Here is a 13,030-nt window from a genome sequence, read left to right as displayed (position 1 = left end):
ATGTTCTCACAGAATTACCATGGCATAATGGGTTCAAATAGCTAAAGTAGCATCATTTATAGAGTTCCTACTATGTATCAGTTTCAGAACAGTACTTGACATACAGTATTCATTTCTCAGACAACTTTCTCGATATTTTCTCCTTTAATTCAGGGAGAAGTTAATAGCATAATTAATTCTCTTAAATTGCAAACCAAACAAATAAAAACCAATTGAAACAAAGATAATCTTTCCAGCTCAGACTGAGTTCTTCTACTTAATGTGTTTGTACCATGCATGGCTCTTCCCCTGATCAGACACTACCCTTTATTGGTTGTGTGTTATTACATTCTAAGGTTGTTTTTTTGTTTTGTTTTGTTTTGTTTACATTATTCCCCACTCTTCTAGCAAAGTGGTTCTAATTTACCTTCACCGCAGATAAGAAATCAAGGCCCATTGGGCAGTGGTGGTGCATACCTTTAATCCTAGCATTCAGGAAGCAGAGCCAGCAGATCTCTGAGAGTTCCAGGCCAGCCTGGTCTACAGAGCGAGATCCAGGACAGGCTCCAAAACTACAAAGAGAAACCCTGTCTCAAAAAAACAAAACAAAACAAACAAACAAACAAAAACAAACGAAAAAATAATCAAGGCCCAGTGATGTTGAACAATTGCCTTAGATGTCTCAGAAATAGTAAATTTCACATGCAACTTATAAACCTGATTCTAGAACTCCCCCGTTCACTCCCCAACCCTCAAACAGCTCTTGTCACATTTTGGGAGGTGTCCCTTGAAAAAAGTTATTCCTTCATAGTTAATCATAAATTTTGTCCATGTGGTTCTATTTCACTCACTGAGGAGCTATTTCTACAAGACTAATATTTACATTTACATAAAAATTTTTATTCCTATATAATATTTTATCAACTTTGGTTTTTCTATGTACTCCATTATAAATAACATGGCCAGTTGCTGTTTCTCTCAAGAATTTGATGGGGGCCTGGAGAGATGGCTCAGAGGCTAAGAGTGTTTACTGCTCTCACAGTAATTCTCTCGCAGAGAATCAAGTTTGGTTTCCAACACCTAGGGTGGTTCACAACCTCTTGTGACACCAGATCCATTGGATCCTATACCCTGTTCTGTCCTCCACAATACCCATACACACATTCACACACACACACACACACACACACACACACACACACACACACACACACTAAATAAATTAAAATAAATAAGCCCCAAATATGCATCTCTTTTTAAAAAGGAGAAGAATTTGAAGGAATTTTTAAATAAAAATAAGCTTAACATTAATAAGTTAAAATTGATTATATAAATAATATATAAACAATTGATCAAGAACATATGATGGATTTATAGTTAATGTTTATCATTATTAACTTCACTAAATCATTAGGTTTTATTTTAAACTCTATTGTATTCAAATGACTTGGAAAAGTCAGGATAAAATGTAACCTACAGAAATAAGTAGGCACCCATTTGATCTCCCAAAGGAATCTCAGCACCATTCACAGAGAACCAAAGGAAAAAAAGAAAGATACAGAATCAGAACTAATCACCAGGCTTTAGTTTAGTATAAGAATATGATTTCAGAAAAGGAAACAACTGGGGGAAATGTTAATGGAAATAAGTATGGCTAACTGCTGAGAAAGACCACGTTCTGTACCTAACTGACATATGAGGAACTACCAAAGCAATGACAAAGTCCTTAAAATATATACCTCATTTAACCTGACATGACTTGAACATTGCTATTCAATTTTGCCAGTGTTCATTATTGATTAGAAAAGCCCTACTACTTTTTAAGATTATATGTGTATACACATATATGTACAAATGAAAAATAGAACAAATTATTTCCAAATAAATAACTATAAAATTGTACCACTGGTTATGACGGTATTAGTTTCTAGAGCTCCCAGAGTGAGTAGAGCTAGCCTGCAATGCATTATAAATGGGTAATTAACATTCCCATGGAGGAAGAAAGCTGGTGAGTGAAGAAAGGGAAAATCATTTTATTACAGCTAACCATAAAGCTAGCATTTCAGACGATAATACTCTAACAGCTCTGTAGCCCTGCCAACAAAGCTCCTGCCATTCTGCCACTCACCCCCGTGTCTTTAACTGGCGCCATCCACCAGAGAAAACAACAGGTTAGGTCGTTCTTCGTCATTTTCAATCACAATTTGTGCATTGGGCTGAGGCATGCTCTGTGTATAACTTCATAGCATTTGTTTATCTACGGACAGCTAAGGAGTGGAAAGGTTTCTCTTTAATTCTTTTAAGTAAAAATATTAAGTTATAAGATTACACTTGAATGATCATTTTTGATCATCTAAACAAGGTGTCCACAGATCATGGCTCATGCACCAAAAACATGCACTTGAGCGGAACACAGACACAGACCCATTTCTGAACTGTTCGTGGATGTTTCTCATCACAACAGCAATGCAGTTGTGTCAGGGATCAGAAAGCCCCCAAGGCCTAAAATACTTACTGGTTCTTTAATAGAAAGAGTCTGCCAATTCTACCTCTTACCTTCTATGTGAAAATAATGCCTTTTGTGTGGTTGATATATTGTGTACCCTAATAAACTTATCTGGGGGGTCAGAGAATAGAATAGCCACTAGGTTAGACATAGAGGCCAGACAATGGTGGCATACACCTTTAATCCTATCACTTGGGAGGCAGAGATCTGTCTGGATCTCTGTGAGTTCAAGGCCACACTGAGAACAGAGCCAGGTGTGATGGCACACATCTTTACTCCCAACACTTGAGATCTCATGTCTTTGCTTGGGAAGGACACACACCTTTAATCCCAGGAAGTGAGGGTAGGAAGCAGAAAGGTATATAAGGCATGAGGACAAGGAACTAGAGGCTTTTAAGCATTTAGGCTTTTAGTAGCAGTTCAGCAGAGACACTTTTTGGTGAGGACTCAGAGGTTTTCAGTCTGAGGAAACAAGATCGACTGAGAAGTTGTCGAGGTGAGGTTGGCTGTAGCTTGTTCTGCTTCTCTGATCTTTCAGAATTCACCCCAATATCTGACTCCAGGTTTTTTAATTAATGAGATCATTTAAGATTCGTGTTACACTTCTAGACATGATCTTCTGTTCGTCATTCTGGTCCATTAGATCTGTTTTTGATCTTTTAAAATACTTTTACCCAAAATATCCCATTTAAAATTTTTTGTTTTCTAGTAAATCTCCCATCCTATATTGGTGTATATTACCTTTTCAGTAAGCAGCACATTTAATTCCATTCTAAAATTTATTAAACTCAAATATTAAAAAGGATAAATGTGGCCCATTTTTTTGCATGAGATCAATTCAAAGAAAACATCAGCTCAATAATAGTGAAAAGATATAATTGGAAGAAATTTAAAGCTTTCCTCAGGATTTTTTTTTTTTTTTTTTTTTTTTTTGGTTTTTTGAGACAGGGTTTCTCTGTGTAGCTTTGCGCCTTTCCTGGAACTCACTTGGTAGTCCAGGCTGGCCTCGAACTCACAGAGATCCGCCTGGCTCTGCCTCCCGAGTGCTGGGATTAAAGGCGTGCGCCACCACCGCCCGGCTTTCCTCAGGATTTTTACTGCTGTCCATCATTGAAGGAAGTCTGGACAGGAACTCAAGCAGGACAGGAATCTGGAGGCGGGCACCGAAGCAGAGGCCATGGAGGAGTGCTGCTTACTGGCTTGCTCTCCATGGCTTCCTCAGCCTGCTTTCTTGTAGAATCCAGAACCACCAGCCCAGGGATAGAAACACCCACAATAGGCTGGGCCCTTCCCCAGGAAATGGATCTTATGGAGGCATTTTCTCAACTGAGGATCCCTCCTCTCCAGTGACTCTAGCTTGTGTCAAGTTGATATAAAACTAGCCAGCACAGTTAGGCTTTAAAGAAAATACTAAAAAAGGGAAGGAAGAGTGCACCATTAATGGACAGGACACAGGCACCACTATCACCCAGAATCACTGTCCTCCACATTCCCCTAGACCAGTGCTTCTCAACCTTCCTAATGCTGAGACCCTTTAATACAGTTCCCTATGTTTTGCTGACCCCAACCATAAAATTATTTTGTTGCTACTTCATAACTGTAATTTTGCTACTGTTATGAATCACAATGTAAATATCTGTGTTTTCCAATGGTCTTAGGCGACCCCTGTGAAAAGGTCATTCAACACCCTCAGAGGGGTCACGACCTACAGGTTGAGAAACATTGTCCTAGATTCATGCCAGCTGCTGTGGTGGGGACCATGGCACATCACTCCTATTTCTTCTCCGGGGACAAGGCATTCACTCTTCCAGATGCCAGGCCCTTTTTGCAAACTGACCTCAGTTTGTGTTTTGCGTCCTACATCTCATGATTGACACTGCCATCTCTCTGTGGGTCAGCCCCCAAAGGCTTGCTGGTTCCAGAGTTCCTTCTGTGATTTGTTGTGGTCTCTCTCCAGTATCCATAGGGCAGTTCGACTCTTCTGCCCAAGACTGTTTCTGTCTGTCCTTCACACGTGGTACTCCTTCTGACACCTCTACTAAAATCCTGCAGACCTTTGAGCCTTTTTCCAGGGGAACACCACTTAGCATGGGTGTTCTCTCAAGCTCTAACACTCTCTTTCTGTTCCCCTGGACCTGAGCTCTCTACCTCTTTACTTCCCCCTCTTTCTAACTCTGCTTCCACCATTGCAAGAGCCATACATTTTTTTCCTCAATGGAGTGCTGTGGGATGGTCTGTGTGTCAAATTGTTCTGATTGGTCAATAAATAAAACACTGATTGGCCAGTGGCTAGGCAGGAAGTATAGGCAGGACTAACAGAGAGGAGAAAAGAAAGAACAGGAGGGCAGAAGAAGTCACTGCCAGCAGCCACCATGACAAGCAGCATGTGAAGATGCTGGTAACCCACAAGTCACGTGGCAAGGTATAGATTTATGGAAATGGGTTAATTTAAACTGTAAGAACAGTTAGCAAGACGCCTGCCACGGCCATACAGTTTGTAACCAATATAGGTCTCTGTGTGTTTACTTGGTTGGGTTTGAGCGGCTGTGGGACTGGCAGGTGACAAAGATTTGTCCTGACTGTGGGCAAGGCAGGAAAACTCTAGCTACAAATGGCACCCAATGTATTGGCAAGAGTTTCCACCTAAAACCTGAGAAAAAGATTCTAAAACAGAGCTAAAAACAGTTCCTAGTTGTTTCTCTCAAGTTAGCAGCAGCCTGCGTGTTTGACCTACTATCTACTATGGCGGGTTTCTGGCACTCGACCTGCAGTATGGAGGGAATGAAGCCTCTGCAAGTGGCATATTAAGCTGCGTGGTGGATTTAGCCTTTGCTAGTACAAAACAAAAAAAGAGATTTCTGGGCTACATGCTGCTTTGATAGAAGCATAGACCCACTATTTCTGAGAGTTGATGGCTCCCAGAGCTGGCTGAAAACGTACCTCTGCCATGTTGGAAAGCTGAAGTGGGTGGAGCCAGCAGCCACAGTGCCAGCACCGTTTCAGGTTTAGAATGCTGCAGTTTAAAGCAATAGGCTCAAGGTAATATAAAAAATAAGCCACGTAAAGATGACTACCACAAAAATAAGCCACATAAAGATGACTACCACACAGAGAATCTGGATTATGTTCTCTTTGATATTCATAACTGAAGAAAAACATTTGATTGCAAAAGCTGTTGAGTTATGCCAAAATATAAATTTTAAAGGTACCTTGACTTCAAATTTTGGATATAAGGATATGTTGCTTTGGAAAAGAGTCTCTGCTTTTGTTTCCACAGAAAGCCAGAGGCTATGGATTTGTTCCAGATTAAGATACATCAGGTTTGACCAACCAAGACCACCTGAAAGGTCTCCAATGACACTAAGGTTCAGATGATCCAACATCCAGAACTGTTTCAAGGCAACTGGCTCAGACAATACACCCTCACGGACCACTCCATAATCCTAAAATTTTCTTTGTGTCCCCATAAGATACAGCACCCCCCTCCAGCAGGAAGTAGTAAGAGAAGCTACACCCAAATTCCCAAATATACCAAGCTGGCTTTGGAGATGTGTAAAAGTTAAAACATTCCTCTTTAAAAAAAAGAAAAGGGGAAGTGCTGTGGGATGGTCTGTATGTCAAATTGCTCTGATTGGTCAATAAATAAAACACTGATTGGCCAGTGGCTAGGCAGGAAGTATAGGCAGGACTAACAGAGAGGAGAAAAGAAAGAACAGGAGGGCGGAAGAAGTCACTGCCAGCAGCCACCATGACAAGCAGCATGTGAAGATGCTGGTAACCCACGAGCCACATGGCAAGGTATAGATTTATGGAAATGGGTTAATTTAAGCTGTAAGAACAGTTAGCAAGAAGCCTGCCATGGCCATACAGTTTGTAAGCAATACAAGTCTCTGTGTTTACTTGGTTGGGTCTGAGCGGCTGTGGGACTGGCGGGTGATAGAGATTTGTCCTGACTGTGGGTCAGGCAGGAAAACTCTAGTTACAATGGAGTTCAATATCTTTCCTTTAAATTTACCAACAAATATAAAAAAATACATGGCTAGTTCTTGAATTTGTACTAGTATGCCTCAATGGCTCAGTTTTAACTTTCAAAATATTCCTTTATAAAAGGTAATTTGGAAATACTGGGTCTAATTTTTAGCAGTGATTTAATATTTTAACAAAATACAGAATTAAAACTATTTAAAGTTATGCCTATTACATTATATATTTAAAAGTCTGTATATGGTGGTTGTGGGGAGGAACTGCAGAGTGAGGAACTTTTCCTCCACAGCACTGTTCCCCTGCAAAGGCATTTTAAAATGATTTATTACTTCTTTTTATTGGTGCTCATTTCATAAGGACAGTTTCAAGTATGTCATGTATTTTGACACATTCACCTGTCCCCACATTCTTACCTTCCTTTTTCCAGTCTCCTACGTGTTTGTGTATAAATGCATTTGTGTATCTATATACAATCCAGGATCCACAAATGAGAGAAAACACGCAGCAGTGGTTGTCTTGTTCATTCTGCCTTATTTTGATTAATATGAAGATCTTCTGTTCCACCTTCTTTCCAGCAAATGCTCTAATTTTCTTGCATATGGTTGAACACAACTCCATTGTACCTATACTCCTTTTTCTTTTAGGAGCCATACAATGTATTTCAGTCACATCCACCCCTCCCTCAGACTTTCTCTGGACCTTCCCAATACATCTCCCTCCAAAATTCATCTCATATGATCCAATTAGTGCGGTTCATGTGCTCATGGGTGTGGAGTCATCGCTGGTCCACAGATGATCTACCACTAGCCAGCCCCTCAAAGAAAAATGACTCCCCTTTCTTTGGAGCCACTAATTGCTAATATCCCCTCAGCTAGGAATTGGGTGCTGGGAACCCCTCTCCCCTCCAGGCTGGAATTTCAGGTCTTGTGTGGGTAACCAAAGGTACGTCAGGCTCATGCATGCAACCGTTACGTCATGTCCAGAAGACGGCATGTCACAGCACTGTTCCCATCCTCTGCTGTCACACTCTTCTGTCCTCCTGGTCTGTGATATTCCCTGCACTTGTTAGGGGGTTTGATGAAGATGCCTCATTCACAACCGAGCACTCGCAGTCACTTACTCTCAGCAGTCTGAGCAGTTAGTTCTGTCTCTGCTTAACCACTACGCTCTGCAATAAGAAGCGTGTCTGAGCAAGGTTGAAAGCAGCACGAATCTATTGGTAACAGGGGATAAGGGGACCTAGTCCACACTTTCTTTATTCATTTGTTGAGGGAGGGAGTGGGGTGGATATGACCAAGATGCATTTGGGTGCATTTTCAAAACGGTACAGCTGGATCACATGGTGGTTCTATTTTAGGTGTTTAGGGACCATCATACTGATTTCCATAATGGTTGGTCCAGTTTCCAAGCATCCTCCCTGTATTTATTGTTGTTTGTTTTCTTAGGACTGTGCATTCTGACTGGCTCAATCTCATTCATTTTAATTTGCATTTTTGATGACTAGTGAGATTGAACTTTTTTTCTTATGTTTAGTGGGCATTTGCAGTTCATCATTTGAGAACCATATGTTCATTTCATAAGTCCATGCACTAGATTGTGTAGGGTGTTTTGGTATTTAGCTGGGTTTTTAGTTATTTAGGTTGTATGAGTGTCAATCTTCTGTCATCCAATAGCATCTTGAGCTAAACAAAATGCTCTGTACAGACAGGAAGGATGGGAATCCATTTTAAAACTAACACCGAGCTTGTCTGGCAAACTTGTTGGGGAGATATGGGTGGAAAAGAGAGGGATGGGAGAAAGTGGATGTGAAGAGGAAGAAAGGGGAAATGAAGAAGAATGGACACCAGAAGAAACACATCTGCAGACAGCATTGCCAAATCGCGATTTGCTTTGTACGTTGTATTGCTGAAGGTCCTGAATGATGGTTTCCAGAGGCCATACATTTAATATTGTGAAATATCAAGCACTGGAAGAATTCAAATATTTATTCTACTTGAAATTAAAGTTAACAAGCCTTTAATCCCAGCACTCGGGAGGCAGAGGCAGGCAGATCTCTGTGAGTTCGAGGCCATTCTGGTCTACAGAGTGAATTCCAGGACAGGATCCAAAGCTAAACAGAGAAACCCTGTCTCGAAAAACCAAAAAAAAAAAAATTATGAAATTAAAGTTAACAAAAAATAGAAACAAGAAGAATAATGTAAAGTAGGGAAGAGTTTAATTCCATTAATATCTGTAAATTATTTATTGAACTTCACAATGAAACTATTATGGTATCAGGAAATGGTCAAACAAACCAATGGCAGTCAATAAAAGTGCAAAGATACACTAGACAGGTTGTGGAGATAGCTCAGTGGAAACAAGCTTGATGCACAAGCATGGGGACCTTAGTCTGAGTCCTCATCACCCACATAAAAGCCAGGTGTGGCGATGCTTAACTGTAACTCCTGCACTGGGGAGGAGATGGGGGTGGCAGGTGGATCCTAAGGACCCACTGTAGTCAGTCTAGCCAAAACCACAAGTCCCTGATAGAGCAAGGGACCTTGTCTCAAAAGACAAAGTGGAAAGTGACAGAGGAAAACACTGTTGTTCACCTCTGGCTTTCACAGAGAGTACACAAACACACACACACACACACACACACACACACACACACACACACACACACACCACGAATACTATATATGTATATGTGTGTATTTTTACTCAAATGTAAATAGAAATTTAAACCATGAAAAAGATTCCATCTCATATCACTGATACACAAATGGACTTTTGAAACAGATCATGTTAGCATCTTTATCATTATATAAAGACCATCTTTGTTTCTTTTCCAGTGTTTTATTTTTCTGGGAGTGGGGGAGTCTCCTGTATCCTCTTTTGGCTTTGAACTCACTATGTAGCTAAGGATGACCTTGAACTTCTGATCCACCTACCTCTGCTTTCCAAGTACTGGGACTATAGACGTGTGCCCACACACTCCATTTATTTAATGCTGGAATTGGTCTCAGGTCTTTGTACATGCTAATCAAGAACACTACCCAATGACTTTCAAAATCAATTCTATCTTTTTAGAGTTTTTTTATTAAATTCTATTTTGTATGGTTTAAGTATAGTTAGCTTTATTCTCTTTCAATTTCTATTTGCATGGAAATTCTTACACATGTTCTTGTATGTTTTTAAAGAAGAATCAAGTCTCTTATGGACAACGCATAGCTGGGGTTTTTTAAAAATCCATTCAGTACCTTTTGATTGGAGAATTTATTACATTTCTTTCATGATAATTGGTGGTAATCTTTATTAGTGTCAGCTTATGCTAACTATCCAGTGACAAAGGAGTCAAATCACAAAAAAAACTTAAGAACTATAAAAACATGCACAGTCAATATTGAAACATCTAAAAATATAAACAAATATTAAATAGAACTGAAATGATAGAAAATAAGAGGGAATTTCAATATCCAGTTTCAACAATGTATAGATTATGTATAAAGAAAATCAATAGTTGGCCTGTGGTTGTACACACCTTTGATCCCAGCACTCAGGAGGTAGAGGCATGTGGATCTCTCTGTGAATTTGAGGCTAGCCTAGTCTACAAATTGAGTTCCAGGACAGCCAGAGCTACACAGAGAAACCCTGTCTCAGGAAAAAAAGAGAGAAAGAAAGAAAAAAGGAAAACCCACAAGAAAATGTGGGATTTGAACAATGGTTTAGACTATGCAGACATAAACAGAACAGTAGGAACAGAACTCACATCGTCAAAAACTCATGAAACATTTGCCAGGATAGGTTATGTTCAGGCATTAAACAAATTTTACCAAATTAAAAAACTGAAATAATATCAAGCATCTCTTCTGGTCACAATACTCTGAAACTAAAAATCAGGGAAGAAAAAAAACTTAGAAAATTCACAATATGTGGAAATTAAGCAACATGTTCCTCAACTGTAACAAGTCAAAAAGAAAGTCAGAAAATTTATTGAGACCATAATAATACAGAAATGTCTAGAGTCAGCAAAGGTAGTTCTCAGGAAAAAGTTAATAGGGGTGAATGACCACAAGATAAAGAAGAATCAGCAAGAGCAAACCATTAAGGTTACACATGAGAAACTTGAAAAAGAAGAAGAAACTAAGCATGGAGTTAGTAGGAAATAATAGAGACCAAGGCAGAAGTAAATTAAATACAAGCTAGGAAAAATCCACAATGTAATAGGTGGTTTGTAAAAAGATAACCTTTATCAGTAGCCCTTTGGCTAGACTAAGGCCAGATTGAAAGAGAAGCCTGGCGCAGAAACTCCCACATCTCGATCTTCTGCTGCCCGCGGTGAATGTGTTCAGGGATGGAAATTTGTTCATAGAATTTACAGGTTTAGTGTTTCTTTCTCAATACTTCTAATTATATATTCCTGTTTTATACAAACATGTCGGGGGTACAGAAATTTTCTGCAGCATTTCTGAGAAGCTTACCATTGAAGACAGCTCTCCTCTTTCTGAAAGATCTGCCTTTTCAGTTATTTATTCATAATATGCTAAGAAAAAGGGAAATAAAGTCACCCTTTCAAATACTTTTAACAAAAATCCAATAAAAACATTAAAGTTTTAATCTTCAAAAACATTAACCATAAAATGTCCACAAATGCCATAAATACACTACTGTGACTTTAATACTACTGCTATTTTAATATTTAGGGGTCAAGGAACATAAGGTAGTATTAGCCTGGGTGGGAATTTGACAAAGAGGAAAAGGCCAAATGTTTGAGGAAACCACAAGACTAGTTGTTCTCAGCGACAGAAGATCAATGGACACTCAGTGACTCCCTAAGCCAGAAAATCATCCAGATTCATTTTCTAAGAAGCCAGTGTGGGTTAGAAGGAATGCTCTTTCTCCCACTTGCCTTGTGAGAAGCACCGTGGTTAAATAACATTGTATAAACTCCATATTTTCCTATCCACAAACCAGAAGCCTATTCATTCTCTGCTTTGTGTAAACAAAGGTGACCAGCCAGAGGAAGCTACACTTCGAGTCCCAACTAAGGGAGTAGCTAAGCGAAAGCCCTGAGAACCCGGGAAAGAGTTGCACATTGGGTATTGTACTGGGGGAGATGAAGGGGGAGTCCACGAGAATTCCTCAGTTAAGGGAAGTAATTAAATCACCAAATGGTTTACAAGTTTTAACACTCCCTGTCAATATTCCAATTATTCTATTACTATTTTGCAAATCCTCGTCTAACTATTGAGGCTATAAAAGTGTATTTCAAAATGGGGATATTGAAGTCTGTTGTCATGCTTCCTACATGACTTCAGCACTGTGGTCTACAGTGAGAGCATGACTGCTGGCTGTCAGTCAATGAAAAAGCCCGGGGTAGCCTATCAAATGGATGAAAGTACTTGCCAGAGGCAGCATTCCAGCCGGAACCAGGAACTTCTCCATTTCTCGCATAATAAAAAATCTGCCGCCTGTTCAAAATGATGGTGAATTTGAAGTTTAAGATTGCTTATAGTCGAAATTATCTTAATTCATTACATAGAGTGTAGTTATAAAATATTTTATCATCTCTGCTTTACTGACTTGAATTCTTTTTTATCTACTCAGCAGGAGAACTAGTATATTTTCAGAAAAACACAACTGAATTAAATGGAATATCATGTAAAAGTCAATTAACAATAAAGACAGCAATTGTGTCTTCACTCATCTCTGTCCCACATGAAGGTAAAGTACTGATCTTTCCATCATTATATTTCTAGTGATGGGGACACTCAGTGCAATCAAATAATAATTACTTTGAGAAAGAACAGGTGCATTTGAGAAAACATCAAGTATATCAAATCTATGCTGTATTAATATTTAAAACTTTTAAAGTGCTTTAATGTTTGTATGCTAACATAATTTTATCAAGTGAAATAACCATTTTTGAGATAAAGACAGCTGTTTCTATAAGAATCTCTTTTCAGTGCTGTGCAATGAACCCAGGGCCCTGTGCATGCTGGACAAGTGCTTTGCCGCTGAGCCCATCTCCCCAGAATCCAACCAGGATGACTGGATTGTCAAGAACAACATCTCCTTGACAGAATAAATTCCTCTCATGAATACTGTGCCCACTCAATTAACAAAGGTATAGAACGTCTATAATAAAAGACTCAGATATAAAAACAGAGGATTAAAAGGACTAAGTCAATTCCAAAAGATAAGCAATATATAAATATTAGTAAACTTAAGGTTGCTAAAAACAGTGAAAAATGGTTGAAAGATCTCAAAATAACATATATAATAGCAAAATAACAACCACAAGATTATTAGGATATCACAAGATAAAATGTTCAGTTTTACTGATGGGGGGAGCTCAGTGTAATAGTATGTGAAGTTGGTGTGGCATGAAGTATGCAGCCATCTAGTTCAACTACATGGAGGTTAGTCAGCAGAACCACAAACAGCCAAACCGAAGGATGGTTTCAGCAAAAGCCCCTGGAGGTGGTTGTGGGACCAGAAACTCGGTTATTCTTTCTTTTCATCTTATAATTCTGTCCTGGTAACTATCTTAGTGTTTTTTTCAGTGCTATCATCCCA

The 13,030-nt window shown here is 39.2% G+C and overlaps 1 protein-coding gene across 2 annotated transcripts in view; it reads right to left on the bottom strand.

Annotated features, from left to right (window-relative positions):
- Nucleotides 1-13,030, bottom strand: part of Pttg1ip2 (PTTG1IP family member 2) — a 45,963-nt gene that overhangs the window by 6,910 nt on the left and 26,023 nt on the right. Inside the window, exon 5 of one of the 2 annotated variants that reach the window (XM_052719949.1) lies at nt 10,933-11,922. The exons of the other annotated variant lie outside the window; for it this stretch is intronic. Coding sequence (XP_052575909.1) covers nt 11,766-11,922 — 157 coding nt within the window. The 3' untranslated portion in view covers nt 10,933-11,765. The remainder of the gene's footprint in view (nt 1-10,932; nt 11,923-13,030) is intronic. 2 annotated transcript variants of the gene reach the window in all.

The sequence above is a fragment of the Peromyscus californicus genome, unplaced genomic scaffold (assembly GCF_007827085.1).
Source record: "Peromyscus californicus insignis strain IS unplaced genomic scaffold, ASM782708v3 Scaffold_6__1_contigs__length_162567912, whole genome shotgun sequence".
Classification (NCBI taxonomy): domain Eukaryota; kingdom Metazoa; phylum Chordata; class Mammalia; order Rodentia; family Cricetidae; genus Peromyscus; species Peromyscus californicus.
The sequence above is the reverse complement of the archived record's forward strand: the minus strand, read 5'-3'. Positions and strand labels throughout refer to the sequence as shown.